General features: G+C 42.0%; 1 protein-coding gene across 1 annotated transcript in view; it reads left to right on the top strand.

Moving 5' to 3' along the window:
* Window positions 1–26,135, top strand: part of CLNK (cytokine dependent hematopoietic cell linker) — a 101,288-nt gene that overhangs the window by 5,806 nt on the left and 69,347 nt on the right. Inside the window, exons 3-4 of the mRNA XM_067734619.1 lie at window positions 8,107–8,135; window positions 17,900–17,937. Coding sequence (XP_067590720.1) covers window positions 8,107–8,135; window positions 17,900–17,937 — 67 coding nt within the window. The remainder of the gene's footprint in view (window positions 1–8,106; window positions 8,136–17,899; window positions 17,938–26,135) is intronic.

Below are 26,135 nucleotides of genomic sequence, written 5' to 3'. Positions count from 1 at the left end.
GGGCCTCTTCTGGGTTCCAAGTTGCCGCATGTGAATTTTGTTTTCTAATCCTATGAGTCTCAAATCTACTCATGTCAAGACTCTCCACTATGAAGCAGGGGCACATGCATTAAACTCCTGAGAAGAACATCCACAGCCATAGCTACGAAGCCTCCTGGCGGCGATTCTTAGGGCTGGTCCCTGGGCCGGCAGCGTCAGCATCACCTGGGAGCTGCTTAGGGAGGCAGGATCTCAGGCCCCACCTACTGAATCAGAAACTTGGGTGTTGGAGTCCAAGCACCTGGGTTTAAACAAGCTCTCCCAGTGACTATGATGCCCATTCAAGTTTGAGAACCGCAGCATCAAGCATCGTTATCAAGAGGGCAAGCTTTGGAGCTGGAGCAAGAGACCTCTGGGCCCAGCTCTCTCGCTCTGCCTCTTCCCATTATGTAAATGAGACGGAGGGAAGACGATATAAGACAGGGACCCAGTGTGAGAGAGCGGGAGGGAGATGGGAGAGAATGTTGTCCCCACCTGGGAGAGATCCCTGCTTTGGGGACCAGGAAAATCAAAAATAAAGAAGACATAGCACCTGCCATCAAGATGCTCAGCCTCTTGTGGAGACAAACATAAAAAGGCATGTATAATAGATCACAAGATACTGTGCCACATGTGGGACAGAAGCAGATGCAGGCCTGTGGGAGCCCAACCAGGAGGCTAAGGAACGGAAGGGGAAGGGCTTTCCCAAGGCCACTTTCGAGAACGGAGCAAAGCCAAGGTTCACACTCCAAGTACAAGTCTCTTTCTCCTCCATTCCTGTTGGAGCTATTCCTAACAGTGTCACTCACATTTCCCACATTCAGACCCTTCCCAATTCATCATCTCATGGACTATTGATTTTTCCCTGCTGTCACTAAGACCTGCAGCAATAGTTAACTCCAGAGGACAAGGTACAGGTGGCTGTCATTTCTCACATCCCAGCAGGCCACTCCTCAAGGAGACGGCCTCCCTGTTCTATTCCGTGCACAGGGAGGCCCCTGTGCCAGCCTTCCTGACCAGGCACACCTGAGGTCACAGCTCGTGCCGGGTGGCCACAGCTGCTGGTCTTCTCTCGACTTCTCTGCAGCTGCCCTGGGTGTCTGCTCCCTCTGGACCCCTGTAGAAAGTGTCCTCCCAAAAGAGTTCACAAGCTTAGAGCTTTACAGAGGGTGCCAAGTGCTTTCAGAGGATGCATGCAATAGGGTGGTGTCCCGCCATCTTTCTGTGGTTGTCCACAAGGAGCTCCTATGCAGGAGATCCTCCGTAAACATTGCCGAAAGGAGGGGAGTACAAAGTGGGGAAGGAGGAAGAATAAGGTCAGGACCCAGCGGGACGCACCAGGATGCTGTGAGATTGTACTACTCCCAGTGCCTGGCATAGACTGGATCCTGAAATAGATGATAAAAGAAACTTTTAACAGAGGGATAAGAATGGAAGAAGAGAGAGAAGACAGAACAAGCAGGGGAGAGACAGAGAGAGAGTGGAGGGGATGGTGGACTCAGGAGTTGCTCTGCCCACTGCAGCTAGAGTAGAACAGCAAGGCATCCTGCTCTGCTCCACTCACTCGTCTGCTGAATATCCATCAAACTGCCAAATAATTTTGTTTTCATCTTTCAATATTTGTCAGGAACACAGATAGCTCATGCACAGGGATTACAGCTTACCAGACATGCTTTTTGTCCTCAAAAAACTTAAAATCTAGTTGAAGAAAGAAAAAACCCAAGTAAAATTTAAGATAAAATTTTTATAAGAAATTAATAACTCTACACTGCTTTTTAACTATACTAAGTATGCTATTAGAGCCAGCAGTGCTGCCATAGGAGCTCAGAGGAGGGAAGACCCAAGAGCCTTTGCAGGGCAGGATGCTGAGGGGGTAGGCGTGGGGTTGGACCTCCCCCAGCCAAGAGGGTCATGGGGGGTTTGAGCTTTTTACGGTTCGGAATAATGCCAAACACTGTCAATGTTTCCCTCGGGATCGCCTCAGGGAGATGCATCCTCCCAAATATTTTTTTGTAAAAACAAAATAGAACTCAGGAGATTCTTAGAACTAGTCAAGGACATCTTTCACAAAAAATGAATCCATAACACTTCTACACTGTTGGAGGGAATGTAAATTGGTGCAGCCACTATGGAGAACAGTATGGAGGTTCCTTAAAAAACTAAAAATAGAACTACTATACGACCCAGCCATCGCACTCCTGGGCGTATACCCAGAAAAGACAAAAACTCTCATTCAGAAAGGTACAGGCACCCCAGTGTTCATCGCAGCACTATTTACAATAGTCAAGACATGGAAGCAACCTAAACGTCCATTGACAGATGAGTGGATAAAGAAGATGTGGTACATGTATACATTAGAATATTGTATGTTCATAAAAAAGAATGAAATAATGCCATTTGCAGAAACTTGGATGGACCTAGAGATACTAAGTGAATAAGTCAGAGAAAGACAAATATCATATGATATCACTTATATGTGGCATCTAAAAAAAATGATAAAATGAACATTTACAAAATAGAAATAGACCCACAGACATAGAAAACAAACTTATGATTACCAAAGGGGAAGGAGGTGGAGGGATAAATTGGGAATTTGGGACTAGCAGATACATGCTACTATATATAAAATAGATAAACAACAAGGACCTACTGTATAGCACCGGGAACTATATGCAATATCTTATAATAACCTAAAATAGAAAAGGATCTGAAAGAGAATATATATAACTGAATCGTTTTGCTGTACACCTGAATCATTATAAATCAACTATACTACAATTTAAAAAAGAATATTTCCATCACCCCTCCAAAAAGAGAATGAATCCACTTTTCACTTATTAAATATGAGTCTTGATCTGATTCCACCTTGGTGTGAATTTCATCTGCTTCAAAGGAATATGGAGTTGGGAGATGTTCTCCAACGTTGAATCTATAGTGAAAGTGAAGAACCTATTCCCAGGGGGTTTTGTGTGGGAGGTATGCACACCCGTGTATCAGGTTCCTAATGTGCTGGGCACACTCCAGGCCTTGCTGGGGGAGCGTGAGTCTGTGTATAGACACAGACAGGGACTGCGGTGTGGCTCAAGGCTGTCTTACTCGAGGGATGCCCTCTTACCTGTGCTTTCCCTGCACCTGTGCACTTTGCCTTCATCCACTCATCCATCCTCTCCCTCATGCCCATTCAACAGCACGTTTTTGTGTACGAGCCATGTTCCAGGCACTGCCTTACGTACTTGGTCTCCCTTTTAGGAGTTGGGGGCCTGGTGTAGAAGGTTTGAGAAACGGCGTTGTGCTCTGTTCTGGTGATACAAGTGTGAGTTCCACCAAGCAGGTGCTAGGTGATCAGAAGAGAGCTTTGGTGGCCACGTGGGGAGGAAGAAAAACACCCAGTGTTGAGGCCTGTCACTACCTCTTACTAAGACTGTGACATCCCAGTCCTTCCCTTTCCACTCCATCATATGCGCTCCCGAATCACCTTCCTAACATGTGGCTCTGAGCATCCTTTATCCTCTGCCTTGCAAAGCTCCAGGACACCTCGAGATTGACACAGTCCTTCCAGCTTATCCTTCAGGTTACCTACTCTCCAAGCTCACTGTGCATTTCCACACCTTAGCTCCCATGGCTCCCTGATGCAAACCCTACCCTTCCCTCAGAGAGGTGGAGAGAAGAGGGTGAGCCTGCCATCAGACAGGCTGGATGGGACGCATGACACCAGTGACTCCCCCATGAGATTGACCTGGGCCTCTGTCAATCCATCTGCAAAATGAAAAGGCCAGTTTGTGGTCCCATCCAGCATAAACATCCCATCATAGCCCTAACACTGAGATAAAGATACTGTCCAACAAGAATTGCTAGGAAGTTTGGGTGAAATGATTTCTGTAAAGTGCACAATTCCCAACATGGAGTAGATAATGTTCAAAGAGCAGGAAGATGAGAATGAATTTAGAAACTTTACCTCCATTTTCATTTCTTTCTGGTTTATATTGAAAATGAGTTTACTGACTCTTAAAAAGATCAATCATCTTCCCCCAAATGAGAGAATTTTATTCTAGTCTTTTCCTTTCAGGGGCAGAGCTTAAAGTGAGGTATGAAGCTGAGCCAGTTAATCTTGGAGGTTTGAGAGGGGGGGATGAAATCACCCCAACCATTCCCCAAGGGTTTTGCTGCCGCATTCTGGACCAGTGGCGGGTGCCTGGGGAGACCCAGAGGGGCCCACACACACCAGACTCAAGGATGTGATGAGGAATTAGTCTCCATGCCAGGAGCCTGACCCTGGAGACAGGACCAAGTCCCATCTCTATGGGACTGGAATAACACACCATCCAAACTCTGTTCCCATAGATAAGAGAACATGGGTGCACTCTGCCCATTCCGTCAGATCAAGTTCTCCCAGGCAGCGAGGGTGGGGGGAGTTTAATTTAGTACCCTTTAAAAATTATTAAACCTTTTAAATTATTAAGAAGTATTAAAAATTCAAAATAATTTAGAAATTGAACATCTTCATTTAAAATGAGCCTTAAATATTGAAAACCACAAACCTCTGGAGGCCAGCTTTGTTCAGTTCATGCTCCATGCCTACCACGTGGACGGCTGCCTGTCCAAGCAGAAATAGAGAGGGAGACCTGCTTCACTCAGGCCCAGATGCAGAAAGGAGCAAGCGGATGGGAAGGGCAGAAGGATGGCTGCCAAGCTACACACCATCCAGCTGCAGCTCGTTCACGTGTGGCCGTGTGATGGATGCTGTTGACTAAAGGAAGCCGGGGAGCATCTTTGTAATTCCCTGGCAAGAGGCAGCTTGCTAACACATGGGCCTTCCTTGAGCACTGAGAGAACACATCAAATCTCCAGCAAGTTTGCAAGCAGCATCTTTCATTAATCACCCTGGGCTGTCAGGCTGCAAAGAGTGTTAACACAGGAGCCTTTTCAGAGTGCTTGTCAGCTGCCGGTGTCGAGATATTGTCTGCACTCCAGCCAGACAGAGCCGTGGAGTCCGGCACGCCTCCCCAGACCCCTCCTTCCAGCCTCCCTCTCCGCTTTCAGGCTCAGCTGAAATAACAACATCGTTCCCTGCTCTGCCACTGCTTCCTCTGCTAATCCATTTGGCTTGCAGTGACACACAGAGGGCCCTGGGGTGCACCGTCCCAGAGGATACGACATATGAATGAGCACCATCGCTCTGGGGCCCCGCCAAGAGGAGTCAGCAGATAAACCGCTTCCAGACAGCCTTACAATTAGGAGGAAGCTTCCAGATGCAGGGAACTCAGTGGGCTGAGTTGTTGCATCGGCTAGTAATTAATAAGGCCAGTCCCGGTGCTCAGTTGCTTGCTGTGCCACTTTAGACACGTCACTTCTCTCTTCTAAGCTTTAGCTGCATCTGCAAAGTGGGGAAATCCCACCAGCCAGAACTGAGCCTTGCTTGTGCCTGAACAGGCATTCTTCCCTTCAGATCCACCCTTTTTAAGCTGTCCAAAGACCTCAGTCCCACCTCCAAGAATCTGAAACTTGGAACCACGAATTGGACATTACCTCCAACACACTTTCAACGTTAGTGATCTTTGATTCTAAAAATCGGGTGAGGGGAAAAATAAATAAAATAAAAATAAAAGTCAGCTGAGGCCAAGGTCGGAAGGAGGATGAAATCCTAATTTAAAACCTGAAGTGTGTACATGTCAGTCCCAAACTCCCAATCTATCCCTCGCCCCCACTCTTCTCCCCTGGTAACCATAAGTTCATCCTCTAAGTCTGTGAGTCTATTGATTTGTTGTAAATAAGTTCATTTGCAACATATTTTTTTAGATTCCACATATAAGCAATGTACATGTACATACTGCTGTATTTAAAATAGATTAGTTCTAACAAGGAACTACTGTATAGCACAGCGAACTCTGCTCGATATTATGTAACAATCTAAATGGAAAAAGAATTTGAGAAGGAATAGATATCTGTATATATATCGCTGAATCACTTTGCTGTACACATGAAACTAATCTAACATTGTTAATCAACTATACTCCAATATAAAATAAAAAGTTAAGGAAAAAACAAACAAACAAAAAAATGATCTCAGGTCATCCAATGGAAAAGTACGGGCATTGTGATAGGGCTGACATGCTGAAGGAAACGACAATGACTTTGAAATAACATAGACTAAGGTCAAGTGGTGGAAGCAGATTTAAAACTCAATTCATGTCTAATCTTCAACATGATTCTGATATACGTCAATGGATTGAAAAATAAATCCTGGATGTATTGATGTGTCATGATAAAATGTGACAAAACAAAAACAAACAACAAACAAAAGCCCTGAAGCTCCTCCTAGGATCCGGGGAAGAGGGTGCCTCGTATTCAAAGTCCCTGGGCTCAGGATTGCATCCTGCCTGCTCTGAGGTGCTGCTTTCTGTCCGTGGCCTGGCCTGCCCTGCCTGCATCAAGCTCCCTGTACACAGTCGCAGAAACATATCATTTCCATGTCACATGTCAGGAGCTGCAAGTCTGGGGAGTCTTTTGAGGCTCTAATCAAAGACCAAGATGTCAGGGAAGGGGCTGCGAGTGGAAAGTGTCAAAAGAGATCTCTCAGGACCCAGATAAATGATCTGCTCCTTCCTGACCGATTTACTGTTAATTTCTGCAGCATCTCAGGCAACTTGAAAGAGCGCCAAGAGCTAACCACAAAGCATCCCAGACGGCAGCTGCAAAATTCCTCCAAAGCATGACTCTCCACTGCCTGCAGGCAAGGGCCCCAGGAGGCAACAAGGATCTGCGGGTCCAACAGGCTGGTGGCAATTCTCTTGCTTCCCATGGGACTGGGCAAGTCATGGAGCCCTCCGAGTCCTCTGTTTCCTCGTCTATAAACTTGGGACAGGGAGAGCTACCCAACAGAATCACTTTGAGTATTAACGTGGTGAGCAGAGAGCAACAGTCTGAGCTGGAAGTGGGACACGTGGGCTGTGATCTCCTGGTAACTATTATCTCCTAGTTTAACTATTCTGTGCCCGGTGTCGCAGCCACCAATGAGGCCTCATAAATATTTACAGCTGGCGTGTGTTGTGATGCTCAATTAATTGCTCCTGTGACGCACTTTGAGAGCCTCAGAGGATAGGTGCCATGCAAAGGGATTATTAAAGGCACAAACAAGTAAGCTCACAGAAGCCGCATCCTTCTGAGCTTTCCATTGCCCCAGGGCTTTTCAGATCATTGCCCCAGATCTAGGGGAAATGTGCTTTCAAAATCACACTGTCCAAGGCGGGATGTGGCAGCCAGGAGAAGACCTCGTTGGTCTTTCCAGATAACTTACCACCGAAGAAATGCAAACGGCCCAAAACCATTTGAAATAAATAATAGTTAATCTAACTAGGCATCAGGGAAGTGAAACAGATAAAATAAGGAATCAAGTAGGAAAAGTTGTTTTAAATGGTCGTAGATTTAATGGTGGTAAGATATGTTGAGATGGTCACTTCACACTCTGTAGATAAGAATATAAATTCATTCAACCCATCCAGAAGGCACCTGAGTGATATGAAACAAGGGGCCTAGGAGACCCACATTATCATTATCAGACACCTTCATCGCAGTTGCACTTGATAGAGTCTCTCCATGGAAACACTCAGAGATCAGATTAAAAAGGATATCATGTTGCAGCAAAGGTACACACTGCAACATGATTTACAATTGTAAAAATGAGCAGGAACCTAATTTCCCTCTCCAAAAATCACACAGCTGATAAATACCATGTTTTCGAGTAACAAAGATCTGCAATGCATTTTTAACATCAGGAGCCTATACATTCTTTTATATTATTTTTAGACATCTGTATATTGAAATGCATGAAGACATCTTCATATACACGTTCACATATGTGCCTGAGGCTCGCCAAAATATCACCTCTGGTGTTGACTGTTATTTTCTTCTCCATGCAGTTTTCTATGTTCTCTGTAATGAGATGTTCCTTTCGGTCTAGAACAGCACAAACATAAAGGAAGTGTCCCATAAGTTGATTTGTGATCTGCGTTTGATGACTACCCACTCCTCTGGGGAGGATGGTGAATCGCTTGCAACTGACGCTTACCTTGGTTCTCTTTTCTGTCCTAGGTCATGGCCTCGAATCCATAGTGTCACAGGTGAGTCAGGGCCCCCCAGACACCTAAGCAGTGGGAATGTTAGCAGGAGTCTGTTACTCTTCTTTCCATTCTTTTGTTTTTCTTTGGATAAAACTATTGGCCGGTTCAAGGTGACACTGGTGACTTAGGGTCTTTCCCTCTGGTGGCTCCCGGGCTGGAAGTGTGTGACATCCACAGCTTTGGAGGCTGGCAGACGGCGCGGGAATCCTGGCTCTCCATTTCTTAGCTGTGCAGCCTTGGATGAAGCACAGATCCCTGTGGGCCTCAGTTCCTTCAACTGCAAAATGGGTATAAGTCTGCCTGAATGCCAGTATTGTGGCTACCCATTAGTGTTCGTTCAACTAAACTGTACATAATGGGCTCCCCCCAAAATATGTGTTGAGTGAGTGAATGGGTCAGAAACCACATTTTATGCCTCTCCTGCATCTCTTTTCAGAGCCCAGTTCCTGTTACTAGACACAGAGTAAGACGCCACTAAAGTTTGAATAAACTATATACTTACTTTATAAAGTAAAGTAAAATAAAGTATACTCATATTGGAGTATTATTATATCAAGGAAAGTCCCATAGGACTAACTAGAAAACTGGTGGCTAGAAATAATGACTGGAATGAGACATAAAAAAAGAGAAATAGGGAGCTCCCTGACAGTCCAGTGGTTAAGACACTGCGCTTTCACTGCCACGGGCCTGGGTTCGATCCCTGGTGAGGGAATTAGGATCCCACAAGCTGTGTGGCACATAATAAAAGAGAGATAAATAAAAGAGAGAGAGAAATACAGGAAGTGTGCAAAGAAGCAATAGATGCATTGGGAGTGATGTCATCTGCAAATCAATTCACAGGATTCATTATAGCACATGTTGGAGGATATAAGCAACCCCCAGCCACCCAGCGTGGCTTGCACAGCAGGGAGGAGAAGGAGGAAAAAGCAAAATCAATGCTGCAAGTAGGAATATAAATAAGAGACAAATGAGCACCCAGCTCTAATCCCTCTTGCAGAACGTGTTTTTCTTCTGAAGCTTCTCAGGTCCTAAGAAATGTTACATTCTCTCAAGGTAGATGTTTCCAAACTGTACTGAGTCCTTGGTGTCAAAAGTAGCCCCCCTCCAACTACTTGTCACCTCTCAGACCTTCCTACCATCCACTTAAAGTCTTGGGGGGACTGTAGAGAATTCTAAAGGGGATGGTGCTTGGAAATGAGGTTGCTAACCTGATTCGGTGACTGGTGAATTATAAATGTGACCTGTACCCCTCCCCCTTTGGGCTCGTTCTCCACCTGCCTTAAGGTAGAAAAAAAACTGACAGGTGGGATTCCATTTCATTAACAACATTCTAGAGACACAAGCGGGGAAAAGAAAACAAATCAAAACCCCCCAAAAGTCAACTGAGATAAAGCTGCCCAGACCTGCCCATAGGCACTCAGATCTGTACCCTGACAAAAATACTTAGCAAACCACACCACCCCAGCCTATGCAAGCTTAGGCGCCATACCAGTGTCTACTACACTATAACAAAACTGATATAATTAAAGATGCACATGATGATTTACATAAGAGACTGCTCATCGTGGTGCTATTTATAACATTCCCAGATACTTTAAAGTTGTTTGCAATTTTTTACCATGGGATTTGTTGAAAATGTGGTAGGGCATCTATATGAAAGAATACTACATAGCCATTAAAAATGATGACGTTGAAGCATATTCAGTGATGGGTATGTTATAGCATGCTATTATATGAAAGGGCAGGCAAGAAAACAGTGTGCATACATTTTGATCATATATACATAGATTATGTCATGTGTGTATGTGTTGTTAGTGATTTTCTGTAATCAAATATTTATAGTTGTTATCTTGGTGTGGGGACGTTATAGTGATTTTTATTCTCCTCTTTTTTGCTTACCTGTATCTTATAATTTTTCTACAGCAGCATTTTTTTGTATACTAAAAACAATCTATCAAAAAAAAATTCTCTAGGCCTGGAGAAGAGAGACACATATTCAAACTTGAACAATCTGTCTGTCAATACCAACATCTTCTATGAAGTTGATATATAGAGAACAGGGTCATGTTTTTCCGTAAAATAAACTCGGGAGATTTTCTCCTTCCACTTAATAAAAAATGAAATTGAGAGGATAGCCCTATTTAGAAAGTGAGGCTTTCTGTCTTAAGTTACCACACACAATAAAAACTGATAAAGATGTATATTGGTTGACTCAGACAGACAAGAAATTTCATTTTGTCCAGGAACACTTGTTTTGTTTTGTTTTTTCCTAAGGAAATCAATCTCTCTTTTTTTAATTTATTTATTTTATTTATTTATTTTTGGCTGTGTTGGGTCTTTGTTGCAGCGCACCAGCTTTCTCTAGTTGCGGCGACTGGGGGCTACTCTTCGTTGCGGTGCACAGGCTTCTCATTGCTGTGGCTTCTCTTGTTGTGGAGCACAGGCTCTAGGCATGCAGCTTCAGTAGTTGCGGCACATGGGCTCAGTAGTTGTGGCTCGCGGGCTCTAGAGTGCAGGCTCAGTAGTTGTGGCACACGGATTTCATTGCTCTGCAGCATGTGGGATCTTCCCGGGCCAGGGCTCGAACCCATGTCCCCTGCATTGGCAGGCGGATTCTCAACCACTGTGCCAACAGGGAAGCCCAGGAAATCAATCTTAAACGTTGGTTTTTCCCACTTCTAAAAGAAAAATTAATACAAATTTTAGGACTAGAGGGAGGAAAGGCGGGTATGTAATATGTGAGCATCCAGTGCCTCCTTCTGGCCATTTCTAGATAATTCAGTACCTGTGTTAATTTATCAGAGGCTGGTTCTCTCCAAGATGTTGAGGAAATTGGTGAACAGAAACAAATTGAAACGTTAACAGTTGAATTGCAGGGAAAAGGTGTCCACCCAGTTCTTATAAGCACAAGCCAGTACTCAAATCATCTAAGGTTGATATGCCCAAGGATTTACAATGTCTTCACAATTCATCATGTATCAGAATGACAGCAGTGAAAAATGCGTCTCATCAAGCCCACGCCAGGGTTTATGCTTTGGTAGAGCTATAGTGAGGCCAGAGAATCCTTACCTTTAACACGATAATTCTAATTCAGGTAGTTCTAGGACAGTCTTTTGAGAATCATTGGCTGAAGCAAAAACATATATAGATAGGTGGATGAAAACTATCAAAGCTGTCTCCACCAAGAGGCAGCTGCCTTAACTATCACTGTTCATTCATCCATCCATCCATTCATGCAACCAATTGTGGTAGTTTCTTAATGTGACAGACACTCTAACCAGCTTTGGCCACAAGCTTTTAAAAAAGGAAATAAAAATGAAAATTTCTGGGGACTCAGCTAGTCTGAAATTCTAAAACTGTGCTCTACAGATGAGGAAACTAAGAACTAGAAAAGGGAAGTGAATTTCCAAGAGCCATCTAGTGAGAACATTAAGCCTGTTCTCACAACTCCCAATACATGTTTCCCATGTAACTGTGAGTTTAGACTATTTGTGACTTGGAATTCACAGTTTATAATCTTCAGATCAAGAGACTGTGGTTCAGTGAATAAAACCGAAATTCCCAGAAGTGCTAGATGACTGAGCTGATAGATACATAGGTAGATAGATAGATAGACAGACAGATAGATGATAGATGACAAAGTCAATATATAATAGATATATAACATACATACATTGTATGTGTGTATATATATTCTATATCTCTATTTCTGTCTCTTTCTTTCCCTTCCTACTTCCCTCTTTTCTTCCCTTTTCCTTCTCTGCTCCCCTTGACTATACAAGTCATAGTCAAGGCTTATTGGACATCATAATCCTTTACTCAGAGGCAGTGAAAATAACTCTAGGCAAATTCCTTCCTGCCTTTCCCTATAACCATGGATCGATGCCAAGCTGAAGATGTTCTAAAGTTTGGGAACTGCCAGGGTAAAGAGTGTAAACTATCCTACTCCACCATAGTGAGAGGAAGATCAGGCCAATGCCCTCCATCCCCAAATACTTTCAAGTTTTTAAAAGATAAAAATGGAGAAAGGCAGCATCTTGTAGAGGAAAGAACCAAGGGCTGTAAGTGTGGAGCTCAGAGTTTGTATACGGGTTCTCTCATGATACCAGCAAGCCCTAGGATCTGTGAATGAGAGAAAATGAAAAGAAACTAACATATATGGAGCCTCTACTTTGTGCCAGACCTTTTATAAACTTATCTAATTTAGTTGTAAGGTACAGATTTTATTATCCTTGCTGTATAGATCAGCTAAATGAAGCCCAAGTGAAGTTAGGGAACTTGCAAAGACACCAGTAGTGTAGAGCTCAGATCCATCATAGCACACGTGTTAAGTTAGGCACCAAATATTGTCAGCCTCGGTTTTCTCAGTCATTGAATCCCAGAGCTTCATGGCTAGAAGGGACCTCAGCTTGAAGAACCCTTCTGAAGAACTGACTGGTGCTCGTCAACACAGCTGAATGTTGGAAAAGGCACATACTTTGTTTGAAAATGGGCACTAAATAATGACCAAGATATAGATCTGAAGATCTAAAGATCTGGATTGAGTGAAAAAGATTTGGCCATGAAGTTGAACTTGAGAAGACATGAAACACAGAACACAGCAATTCCTTAGTGGCGCACTGAGCCAGGGAGTTACTTATATACGCTTCTCAACAGCTATTTGGGGTAGATACTCTTATTCCCACCCGGCTTACAAGCTTGCCTGAGGTCACACGGCCAGAAAGTGAAACGGCCAGGATTTGAACCTAGAACTTCTCATTCAGCTTCTGTGAAACATGTGTCCATGCCTTTGCTCAGAGGCTCTGCTACGTTATTGGTGAGCACCAAGACTGATTAAAAAAAAACATTTAAGGCCGCAAGCCACTTTAAAAAAGAAATCGTGGGGCTGAAACATGACACATGTTTATGTATTTTTTTTATGTAAGTCAAGACCAGAGGCAAGCAGTCTAAGGCTGTTTGGCAACTCTTCTCCTCAGGGTCCTCAGAGACCCTGCCCCTCCTGCATCCCTCCCCGCCTCGAGTTGGCCTCCATACCATCGCCTAAAATAGTGATGTCTGCGCTCTGGGCTGCAGGAGGGATGAAGGGAAGGAGAAGAAGGAATGAAGGCTGCACAGTAACTTCCCTCAAGAAAGTTTCCTGGAAATGGTGAGTTGATTTTCCACCTCTTCCATCAACCAAAACTTGAACTCATGCCCACATGAAGATTAGGACAGGTAATAAGGACGTACTCAAGGTGGCCATGTACCCAGCCAACCAGGAGGAGTTCTAGTACAGAGAAGCAAGGGAAAAATGGGTATGCGGAGACACAGTGGTCTCTGCTCTGGAGCACTTAGTGACGGGAAGTTGGGATTCACTGGCCTCTTGTTTTTTTCTACATATTTATAAGTCCAGCTGGCAGCCTCTGGAATTGGAGGCAACCCTAACCCTCACCATTCCTCTCTCCCCCTGTGCCTCTCCCTCTGAAGTTTCATGACTGAAATGAAAGCAGAAGCGGGTTTCGCTTGGGGAACCTGTCTGGTTTAGAAATACAGTCATCTGAAAGGCCTGTTAACTCATTTCCCTTCCTAGAGAAACAGAAAGTTCTAGAACTCTGCAGGCTTCCTACTTTTACCCTTCTTCTCACACCAGGGAAGCATATTCTCTTCATGGGACTAGTTCGGGATTTTCTTCACCTTTGCCTATCCCATGGCAATGGCACTTGGGTGCTCAGCCAGCTACCCTGCCCCTTTAAAGGTACTAAATGGGGACGTAGACAAGGCACCAGCCTTGCACCTCCAGGGGCTTAAGTTCATGGTAGTGTTTATACGTGAAAATAGCCTGAGAGTCTCTCTTCCTCATTTTATTTAACTCACATGGCTCACCTTCCACTGGACAAGAGTGAGAGCTTCTATGTCACTAATTCTCAGACTTCTGAGACCAGAATAAGTATCACCATAGGAGCTTGTGTAAAAAGCAATTGATTTGTTCTGGGGCCCAAGTTTGCTTTCTTTCTTTCTTTTTTATAAAGCATCCAAGATGCCAATGGTCAGGGGACCTAAATTTGATGGGCATTTGTTGTACACCTTTGTCACACCTCTGCAGGCATGAGGTGTCCATGTTCACGACTAAAGTCTGGGGTAATTGCCTCTGTCAGTCAGGAAACCCCCCGAGCTTTACATGACACATATTCATCTTCACTTCCCCCTTAAAAATAACTGTTAGGGAAATGTTGCCTTTTGTAAAAAGATGTTTCCTTGAGGGTCACGTAGAAATCAGTTGTTCTCTGTGGCTGTTTGGTTCCAGAGGGCGATGAGGGACCCTCCACTGTCACAGCATCACCATCACTCTTCCAGGATGGTGATGTGGAAAGCTACTAAGCAGCTTCCCTCATCTTTCTAAAAAACGGCTCTCTCTGAGAAGCCAATCTATCCTTCAGTTCCAGGAAGACTCAAAGACTGGGAAGAATTTGGGGGACTGTTACTATGGTGAGGATCTGGGCCCAGCAAGAGGGAGCGCCAATCTCAAGTTCGCTCAGCAAGGGAGGGGATCAGGTTCTACTGAAAGTTCTGTCGCTGGTTCCAAGCTCTGGGTGTTTCCACAGCCGACTGTTCATTTATTGTCACTTACCATACACAGGGTTACAGGAGTGATCAAGAGCCTGGAATCTCACCACTGCCTCGGGGGAGACAAGCACCACCATCTGTAACTGTGTGATATATTCATTGGCTTGCTTTGTTCTTACCTGCTAAGGAGAAGCTGAGCAGGGTGTACTCATCAAGGAGGACTAACATCTATAATGCATAAACTACAAACGTTAGTAGTTTAATAAAATAAAGGTTTATTTCTTGCTCACATCATAATCCAATGTAAACTGAAGGAGGTCTTTTTCCAAACATTCATTTGGGATTCACTCTCCTTTTACCCAGTGGCTTCCATCATCCCTGAGGGCCTTGGGGTCCTCTGCCTCTGGCCAGCCACTGAGGCAGGAATGAGAGGTGGAGAGTAAGCGGGCCAGCCTGGAGTGGAATCCGTCACACCTGCCTCATCCCAGTGTCCATAGCTCCATGCCAAGACCGCCCAGTGCAAGGGATGCCAGGAATTGTGCGCCAGCCGAGCGCCCACAGGAAGAGGAAAGGGGGTTCGGTGAGCACACAGCATTCTCACCACTGCCAGGCGCCTGAGCTAGTGATGACCGGGGCTGGAAGGTGCTCTTTAATTTTTAGCTGAGATTGGTAGTCAGGGAGTGTCCTCCAGAGGAGATGACATTTCAGACACAGTAGGATGGGTGAAAAGTATCCAGGCCTGGGCAGAGCTGAGGAGAGAACTTTCTGGACTCAGGGACACATGCGACATCTCTGAGGTAGATGTACTGGATGAACTTAAAAAGAGGCTGATATGGTTAGAGCTCAGAGGAGGAAGAAACTAGAAAGAGATGAGATCAGAGACAGGCCAGGCGGCAGGCTGTGCTGGCCTCTGGGAGCAACGGCAGGGAATCTGGACTATGTTTCATGGGCCATGAATGACATGTGCTGATTTACAGTTTTAAAACTATGCTTTTAAAATTGCATTTGCAGAACTCTGCATTGTTCATAACACAGGTAGGTACTGAGGGAGATAGAGATAAAAGATCATTCCTTCCCTATAGAAGGGCAGTGGACTTAAACAGCAAAGAAGTAATCAGACGCTGCTTCTTTTTATTTGCATAACGGTGAGTAAAACAGAAAATGACGGCTGTAACTGATTCAGTGAGATTACAGTGACCTGTAGTGGTCAGAAAGTGAAGCCCCAGGAGGATCTCAAAGTTTACTGAGCATTTTGGAAAACAAAATGGAGGAAGCAGGGACTCCAGGTGGAACCAACACGAGCAAAGACCCAGAAGTGGCACGCAGCATATTTGGGGAATCCAGGAGGGTCTGAGACTGCAATGCTGCTGAAAGAAGAGATCCTCACAGCTCTGCATGAGAATGTGGGTATAATGACTATGTTCAATGAAGCCAATATCCTAAAATGAAATGATATTGAACCCTGAATTAGACAGTGGAGCTGCTCTCCTAGATCACAAGTGCCAGAGCGGATCCCCAGTAAGTCTGTGCTCATTTGTGCCTGCCAGACCAGCTGGTGTTTAATGGGTGACATTATTAATTTAACTCAATTCATGAGAGAGTACAAATTGCTAAAGGGCTGGAAAACCTGTAGGTTTCTCTGCCAGGGATCTCACTATGGGTGTAATTGTGCTGGGACAGGGAGATGTTATTAGTGCCCCGGGGTAGTGTTTGCTGCTGGTCCTACCACCAGAATAGACTGTAACTGGTGGCAGGTGCAGACAGGATTCTCCTCCTCCTGGCTCATTATCTCAAGGAGATTAGCTCTGGCTTAACATTTCCCCCATGCACTGGTCCTAGGAAAATTCCATAGAACTGTGTTTCCACTGAGCCAAAGTTTCATTAATTTATACATTACACCCTACAGAAGACTTTGGCATGCTGGCACAAATTCACAGCTATTAATTTTGTATTTTGGTATGGGAAGAGAATTCAGGGTGAAAGGACAAAATTTAAGAACGTGATGAAGCCAGACCAAAAGGTAGAAATACACATCATACCATGGTCCTCTGCACTATTTGGACGCAGCCTAGAGATTTGCCCTGAGAGTCTTAACAGCTAAAGGAGGAAGGGAAATGTGATCTCTTTTAAGATTGATGCTTTCCATTAAATCAAAGCAAAGAAGTGTGCAGCTTCTGGTCCTGAGACCTACTAGAAACTTCTCATATATGTGCTAATAAAGAGAACATGATAAGAACATTTTCTGCCTACAATGTTCCCAAATTCAGACTAACAGCGTGAAATTATACTGCAATTTAGGAAAATGAAGTGTATGAGGAAGCAAAAAAACCTGCAGGTCATGTGAGCAATTCTTTGGTGGTTTTGCATAATCTGAGGGTAAAATGTAAAACATCGAGCACTGAGTACACCAGATGACCTTCTGGCAATCTTTCATAGAACAAGTCCAAGGGAGGAAGTTGAGTGTCAAGAAACATCTGCTGAACAAGATTTATTCATCAAACTCCTATCAAGAACTCATTTGGGGCTTCCCTGGTGGCGCAGTGGTTGAGAGTCCACCTGCCGATGCAGCGGACACGGGTTCGTGCTCCGGTCCGGGAAGATCCCACATGCCGCGTAGCGGCTGGGCCCGTGAGCCATGGCCGCTGAGCCTGCGCGTCCGGAGCCTGTGCTCCGCAACGGGAGCGGCCACAACAGTGAGAGGCCCGCGTACCGCAAAAAAAAAAAAAAAAAAACTGATTTGGTGAAGAGTGCCCTGCACCTCAAGCCAGGGATAGATGAATAAGTAGATATGGTCCCTACTCTTAAAATATGTAGAGTCTGTTCAAGAAGACAATGTGTGGACAGATTATTGCAAATACAATGTGTGCCAGAGGGCAAGGGGAAACACATGTGGTCATTGGCTGAGATGCTGCTGAGTCATCACTTTGGGTGCTACTGATTGGGGGGCAGCGTTCCTTCTAACATTGTTTCTCTTTCAACGAGAAGGTTAGCTTGCTGTGGAAAGGCTTCTTAGTCGGGAATTGATTCTCTTTCCTCCTTTTCCATCGCCCCTGTTATGTAAGAGCAGCTGATAGAATGAGAAGCATGGAAATGTGCACTTCATTTTGAGCAATTACAGTCAAGAAAAATTAATTGAAATGAGCACAAGATTTCTGGAGAAAAACAAGGGCCCAGTCTTCCCAATGTTTTGCAATAACATTTTGGTCTCTTTTTGTTGGCAGGCCAGTACCAGACTATTAATGAGCCTCTTCTTGATGGCGTAAGTCAGCTGCTTTCCTTACCTATTTTGTCAGTGTTTGATATTTACAAAGTAAGTGGCTTTTATCAAGGTACTTAGTGAGTTTAAAACAATTAAACTTTTCCAAATGGCATAATTCCCTGGCAGAGAAAACTGCATTTCAGTTCTTGGGTAGAAAACTGTATTCCTACAATATATGTAAATCAAATCATCATGCTGTATGTCTTAAACTTATACAGTGATGTATGTCAATTATTTCTCAGTAAAACTGGAAAAATAAATAAATATTGAGGCATTAATATAGAGAAAGGGAAAAACATTACATTTCCATTCCTCAACTATACAATAAAGACAAAAATTAACTCACAATGGCCATTGTGAAGATTGAATAAGGTGAAAATACCAACACATGGTGCTGGCAAGTGTGTGATGAGAAAATCACTTCCTAAAACTCATGGTGAAATTTTAAATTGCAAGAAACTCTTTGGAAAGCAATTTCATAATATTAACTAACAAATATAAAAGTGTCCATTTTCTTAGGTCCCATAATTCTATGGTTGGGAATTTAAATTAAAGAATTAAGCTAAAATTTGGATTAATATTTAAATACTCATTTATATTTTATAATATATTTTAAATGGCAATACACTAGGATCATGCTAAATATTCAATAATAGAAGAATCATTGAATGTATTATGATATATTCATATTATGAAGTCAATAATATTTACAAAGAAGTTTAATGACAAGAAAATTTTAAATTTATAACATGAAATCAGATATCTAATACTATAAATAATTTAATTGTTAAATTATAATTTACATAATTTGAATACTTTTAACTAACCTATCTATAGATGATAAATGGGATAGATAGAAATGATAGAGATAGATAGATGATAAATAGATGATAGATAGATAGATAGATAGATAGATAGATAGATAGACAGACAGGACTTACCTGTAAAATCATTGGTTCTTTACTATTTGAAAGACTTCTTTAAGAATTTGGATTTCCCTGGTGGCACAGTGGTTAAGAATCCGCCTGCCAATGCAAGGGACATGGGTTCGAGCCCTGGTTTGGGAAGATCCCACATGCCTTGGAGCAACTAAGCCTGTGCGCCACAACTACTGAGCCCATGTGCCACAACTACTGAAGCCCACATGCCTAGAGCCCATGCTCCGCAACAAAAGAAGCCACTGCAATAAGCCCACACATGACAACAAAGAGTAGCCCCTGCTCACATCAACTAGAGAAAGCCTGCACGCAGCAACAAAGACCCAATACAGCCAAAAATAAAAATAAATAAGTTTAAAAAAAAATTAAATTAAAGCTATGGCTCTTCATCCCAGGACACACACTCACACACACATACACACGATGAATCAATCAGTCACAAAATATTTTATAAAGTATAAGGCTTATATATACTGAGCTTTTAGTAAGAACCCTGATAGTGACAGTAGACAGATACTAGATAGGTTAACAGATAAATAGGTGTAATGCGTTATATTTAAAATAAAACTCTGTCCCTTTCTCTTTCTGGGAAAAAATAAACCAAAATATTTATATTTGGTCCTGGGGACAAGTTTCTGAGGGTCTGATGTAGATTCTCTTCAGACCTGGAGCGGTGGTTGCTGTTCCTGCTGGCGTCCCTTTGTGCCCTGAGCCCATGAAGTCTAGCAAGGTGACGGGATTAAAGATGGGCTCTGTCTCACATCTCCAGTTCTTCCAGCAGGTCCAAGGCTTTCCCAAAGAGACTATGCTCTGAGGAGTCTTGGTTGCCATAATAGTATAAAAATGATGTCCTTGCAAAAATGTCTATCTGTCAAATCCCAAAGGAGTCAAATACTGGTGCTTCAACTCAGAGCTCACTTCTGTGTGCAGTTCTGGAGGAGAACAGCCCAGTCACCTCACTCACTTTGCCAGGTCAATTGTGAAAACTCCTGGAGTGCACCTCCCAGCATCTTTGCTTTGCCATGGGCACTCAGCTCCGCTGATACTCAGCACGTCAACTAGAGAGAAGGGATCTAACATGTCCTGAGCTCCTGTCATGGGCAGGCACCAAAGTAGAACCTTTATATACAATTTGCTCAATTAATCTCTGACTGCAACCAAATAAGGTAACTTTAGCCTTCTCCAATTTACAGACTGAAGTAAGGGAGGTTAAGTAACCTCCCCAAGGTCATAAAGTGGACTCACAGTTTAGATCTAGGATAGGACGACTCCATCTTGGATCCATGCTAACACTAAGCAGACCAGTCTCACCTGGTTTCCCATCCAAGGACTCCCAGTCTGATCCCTGCTTACCTCCTGAGACCTGACCAAGTAGGCAGGGTTTCAGGGCTATAATGACCTGTTGCTGGGGGCAGAGCATGAGCGCAAATATGCAAATGTTTCTACTCCAACTTTGTGTTCAGTGACGTAATCTTTTTCCTTTGGGTCACCAAGCTCTCCCCTTCTAACCTGTTCCTGCTCTTAAATCACTATGTCACTCCCTGGTCTCCTGCACCTGAACTCCTTACGTTTGATAAACGGGCCCTTCAAAACTTGCCTAATTCCTCTGTTCATGTAAGACTCAAGCCTTGCTTTCCATAGGAAGCACTTGGGAAAATCAAGGGCTAGCACATTGAAAGTCAAAATTGTTGTCTTCAGTGGGTCCATCTCCTTCTTCATGCTGTCCCATGAAGAACACAGATTTACTAAATTGCACTCTATACCTCTTCATTGAATGAGCAGAGTTGCCTTGAGCCGAAGTGGAGCCCAAAATGTCCTCCAGATAGGGGCCTGGTGAGGTCCCCCCATGCTATTGCTTACCTGGAAAGCAGACTCATCCTGTAACTAGTCTTTACTTTTACCAAACTGCTTTGATAGAGTGACGATAAAAAAAAAGACATACACTTGGAAGCTTGGGACTACAAAAGCACTTGTCTAAATATATTTCAGAATGAGAATAATGCCGACCTAGAATTTAAACTCAAGCCTATCTAATTCCAGGTTCCTACACTATAGTAAAATCACCTCATAGATATTTCTGCTTATACAATGAAATAGAGTACAGAAAGCACCTAACACATATAAAGTACTTAACAAATATTAGAGAGACTTTAAAGGGAGGAGAACAAACCATGATTGGTGACCTTCTCTTATCTCAAGCTTTTTTTAATAGTAGTTGTTATTACAGTAGCAGTCATAATAATATTTACAACTAGTGCTTAGTGAGTGCTGACCATCAGGTATTTTGCTAAAAATTTTACATTCATGATCTCAGTTAAGACATTTCTGGTTGAGTATGATGTTAACTGTGGGTTTGTCATATATGGCCTTTATTATGTTAAGGTATATGCCTCCTATACTCATTTTATTCAGTTTTTATCATAAACAGATGTTGAAACTTGTCAAATACTTTTATGCATCTATTGAAGTCAATATGTGATTTTTTTATCCTTCGTTTGGTTAATGTGGTGTATCGTGTTGATTGATTTGCAGATTGAACTATCCTTGCATCCTTGGAATAAATCTCATTTGATCGTGGTGTATGATCCTAATGTATTGTTGTATTTGATTTGCTCATTTTTTCTTTAATATCTTTATTGGAATATAATTGCTTTACAATGGTGTGTTAGTTTCTGCTTTATAACAAAGTGAATCAGCTATACCTATACATATATCCCCATATCTCCTCTCTCTTGCGTCTTCCTCCGAAACTCCCTATCCCACCCCTCTAGGTGGACACAAAGCACCGTGGCTGCTTCCCACTAGCTATCTATTTTACATTTGGTAGTGTATATATGTCCATGCCACTCTCTCACTTCATCCCAGCTTACCCTTCCCCCTCCACATGTCCTCAAGTCCATTCTCTACATCTGCATCTTTATTCCTGTCCTGCCCCTACGTTCTTCAGAACCTTTTACTTTTTTTTAGATTTCATATATATGTGTTAGCATACGGTATTTGTTTTCTCTTTCTGACTTACCTTCACTCTGTATGACAGACTTGAGGTCCATCCACCTCACTACAAATAACTCAATTTCATTTCTTTTTATGGCTGAGTAATATTCCATTGTATATATGTGCCATATCTTCTTTATTCACTCACCTGTTGATGGACATGTAGGTTGCTTCCATGTCCTGGCTATTGTAGATAGAGCTGCCATGAACATTGTGGTACATGACTCTTTTTCAAGTATGGTTTTCTCAGGGTATATGCCCAGTAGTGGCATTGCTGGGTCATATGGTAGTTCTGTTTTTAGTTTTGTAAGGAACCTCCATACTGGTTGTATCAATTTAAATTCCCACCAACAGTGCAAGGGGGTTCCCTTTTCTCCACACTTTCTCCAGAATTTATTGTTTGTACATATTTTCATGATGCCATTCTGACTGGTGTGAGGTGATACCTCATTGTAGTTTTGACTTGCATTTCTCTAATGATTAGTGATGTTGAGCATCCTTTCATGTGTTTGCTGGCAATCTGTGTATCTTCTTTGGAGAAATGTCTATTTAGGTCTTCTGCCCATTTTTGGATTGGGTTGTTTGTTTTTTTTGATATTGAGCTGCACGAGCTGCTTGTAAATTTTGGAGATTCATCCTTTGTCAGTTGCTTCATTTGCAAATATTTTCTCCCATTCTGAGGGTTGTCTTTTCGTCTTTTTATGGTTTCGTTTGCTGTGCAAAAGCTTTTAAGTTTCATTAGGTCCCATTTGTTTATTTTCATTTTTATTTCTATTTCTCTAGGAGGTGGGTCAAAAAGGATCTTGCTGTGATTTATGTCATAGAGTGTTCTGCCTATGTTTTACTCTAAGAGTTTTATAGTGTCCGGCCTTATATTTAGGTCTTGAATCCATTTTGAGTTTACTTTTCTGTATGGTGTTAGGGGGAGTTCTAATGTCATTCTTTTACAGGTAGCTGTCCACTTTTCCCGGCACCACTTATTGAAAAACCTGTCTTTTTTCCATTGTATATTCTTGCCTCCTTTATCAGAAATAAGGTGACCATATGTGTCAGGGTTTATCTCTGGGCTTTCTATCCTGTTCCTTTGATCTATATTTGTGTTTTTGTGCCAATATCATAAGTCTTGATTACTGTAACTTTGTAGTATAGTCTGAAGTCTGGGAGCCTGATTCCTCCAGCTCCGTTTTTCTTTCTCAAGATTGCTTTGGCTATTTGAGGTCTTTGTGTTTCCATACAAATTGTGAAAATTTTCGTTCTAGTTCTGTGAAAATTGCCATTGGTAGTTTGACAGGGATTGCATTGAATCTGTAGATTGCTTTGGGTATTATAGTCATTTTCACAACGTTGATTCTTCCAATCCAAGAACATGGTATATCTCTCCATCTATTTGTATCGTCTTTAATTTCTTTCATCAGTGTCTTATAGTTTTCTGCATACAGGTCTTTGTCTCCTTAGGTAGATTTATTCCTAGCTATTTTATTCTTTTTGTTGCAATGGTAAATGGGAGTGTTTCCTTAATTTCTCTTTCAGATTTTTCATCATTAGTGTATAGGAATGCAAGAGATTTCTGTGCATTAATTTTTATCCTGCTACTTTACTAAATTCATTGATTAGCTCTAGTAGTTTTCCGGTAGCATCTTTAGGATTCTCTATGTATAGTATCATGTCATCCGCAAACAGTGACAGCTTTACTTCTTTTCCAGTTTGGATTCCTTTTATTTCTTTTTCTTCTCTGATTGCTGTGGCTAAAACTTCCAAAACAATGTTGAATAATAGTGGTGAGGGTGAACAACCTTGTCTTGTTCCTGATCTTAGAGGAAATGGTTTCAGTTTTTCACCATTGAGAATGATGTTGGCTGTGGGTTTGTCATATATGGCCTTTACTATGTTGAGGTAACATCCCTCTATACCGACTTTCTGGAGAGTTTTTATCATAAATCAGTGTTAAATTTTGTTGAAAGTTTTTTCTGCATCTATTGAGATGATCATGTGATTTTTCTCCTTCAATTTGTTAATATGGTATATCACATTGATTGATTTGCATATATTGAAGGATCCTTGCATTCCTGGGATAAACCCCACTTCATCATGGTGTATGATCCTTTTAATATGTCGCTGGATTCTGTTGCTAGTATTCTGTTACGGATTTTTGTATCTATGTTCATCAGTGGTATTGGCCTGTAGTTTTCTTTCTTTGTGACATCTTTGTCTGATTTTGGTATCAGGGTGATGGTGGCCTCATAGAATGAGTTTGATACTGTTCTTCCCTGTGCTATATTTTGGAAGAGTTTGAGAAGGATAAGTGTTAGCTCTTCTCTAAATGTTTGACAGAATTTGCCTGTGAAGCCATCTGGTCCTGGGCTTTTGTTTGTCAGAAGATTTTTAATCACAGTCTCAATTTCAGTGCTTGTGATTGGTCTGTTTATATTCTCTATATCTTCCTGCTTCAGCCTTAGAAGGTTGTGCTTTTCTAAGAATTTGTCCATTTCTTCCAGGTTGTCCATTTTATTAGCATATAGTTGCTTGTTGTAATCTCTCATGATGCTTTGTATTTCTGCAGTGTCGGTTGTTACATCTCCTTTTTCATTTCTAAATCTATTGATTTGTGTCTTCTCCCTTTTTTTCTTGATAAGTCTGGCTAGTGGTTTATCAATTATGTTTATCTTCTCAAAGAAACAGCTTTTAGTTTTATTGATCTTTGCTATTGTTTCCTTCATTTCTTTTTCATTTATTTCTGATCTGATTTTTATGATGTCTTTCCTTCTGCTAACTTTGGAGGGGTTTTTGTTCTACTTTGTCTAATTGCTTTTGGTGTAAGGTTAGGTTGTTGATTTGAGATGTTTCTTGCTTCTTAAAGTAGGATTGTATTGCTATAAACTTCCCTCTTAGAACTGCCTTTGCTGCATCCCATAGGTTTTCGGTCATCGTGTTTTCATTGTCTTTTGTTTCTAGGTATTTTTTTATTTCCTCTTTGATTTCTTCAGTGATCTCTTGGTTATGTAGTAGTTTTCCTACAGATTTTTTCCTGTAATTGATATCTACTCTCATAGCGTTGTGGTCAGAAAAGATGCTTGACATGATTTCAATTGTCTTAGATTTACCAAGGCTTGATTTGTGACACAAGATAGATCTATCCTGGAGAATGTTCCATGAGCACCTGAGAAGAAAGTGTATTCTGTTATTTTTGGATGGAATGTCCTATAAATATCAATTAAGTCCATCTTGTTTAATGTATCATTTAAAGCTTGTGTTTCCTTATTTATTTTCATTTTGGGTGATGTGTCCATTGGTGAAAGTGGCATGTTAAAGTCCCCTACTATGATTGTGTTACTGTCGATTTCCCCTTGTATGGCTGTTAGCATTTGCCTTACATATTGAGGTGCACCTATGTTGGGTTCATAAATATTTACAATTGTTATATTGTCTTCTTGGATTGATCCCTTGATCATTATGTAGTGGCCTTCTTTGTCCCTTGTAATAGTCTTTATTTTAAAGTCAGTTTTTTCTGATATGAAAATTGCTACTCCAGTTTTCTTTTGATTTCCATTTGCATGGAATAACTTTTTCCATCCCCTCACTTTCAGTCTGTATGTGTCCCTAGGCCTGAAGTGTGTCTCTTGTAGACAGAATATATACAGGTCTTGTTTTTATATCCATTCAGCCAGTCTGTGTCTTTTGGTTGGAGCATTTAATCCATTTACATTTAAGGTAGTTATCAATATGTATGTTCCTATTACCATTTTCTTAACTTTTTTGGTTTTGTTATTGTAGGTCTTTTCCTTCTCTTGTGTTTCCTGCCTAGAGAAGTTCCTTTAGCATTTGTTATAAAGCTGGTTTGGTGGTGCTGAATTCTCTTAACTTTTGCTTGTCTGTAAAGGTTTTAATTTCTCCATCAAATTTGAGTGAGATCCTTGCTGGGTAGAGTAATCTTGGTTGTAGGTTTTTCCCTTTCATCACTTTAAATATGTCCTGTCACTCCCTTCTGGCTTGCAGAGTTTCTGCTGAATGATCAGCTCTTAACCTTATGGGGATTCCCTTGTATGTTATTTGTTGCTTTTCCCTTTCTGCTTTTAATATTTTTCTTTGTATTTAATTTTTGATAGTTTGATTAATATGTGTCTTGGTGTGTTTCTCCTTGGATTTATCCTGTATGGGACTCCCTGTGCTTCCTGGACTTTTGACTATTTCCTTTCCCATATTAGGGAACTTTTCAACTATAATCTCTTCAAATATTTTCTCAGACCCTTTCTTTTTCTCTTCTTCTTC

Source organism: Pseudorca crassidens, chromosome 4, assembly GCF_039906515.1.
Source record: "Pseudorca crassidens isolate mPseCra1 chromosome 4, mPseCra1.hap1, whole genome shotgun sequence".
NCBI lineage: Eukaryota > Metazoa > Chordata > Mammalia > Artiodactyla > Delphinidae > Pseudorca > Pseudorca crassidens.
This window is presented reverse-complemented; position numbering and strand designations above follow the sequence as displayed.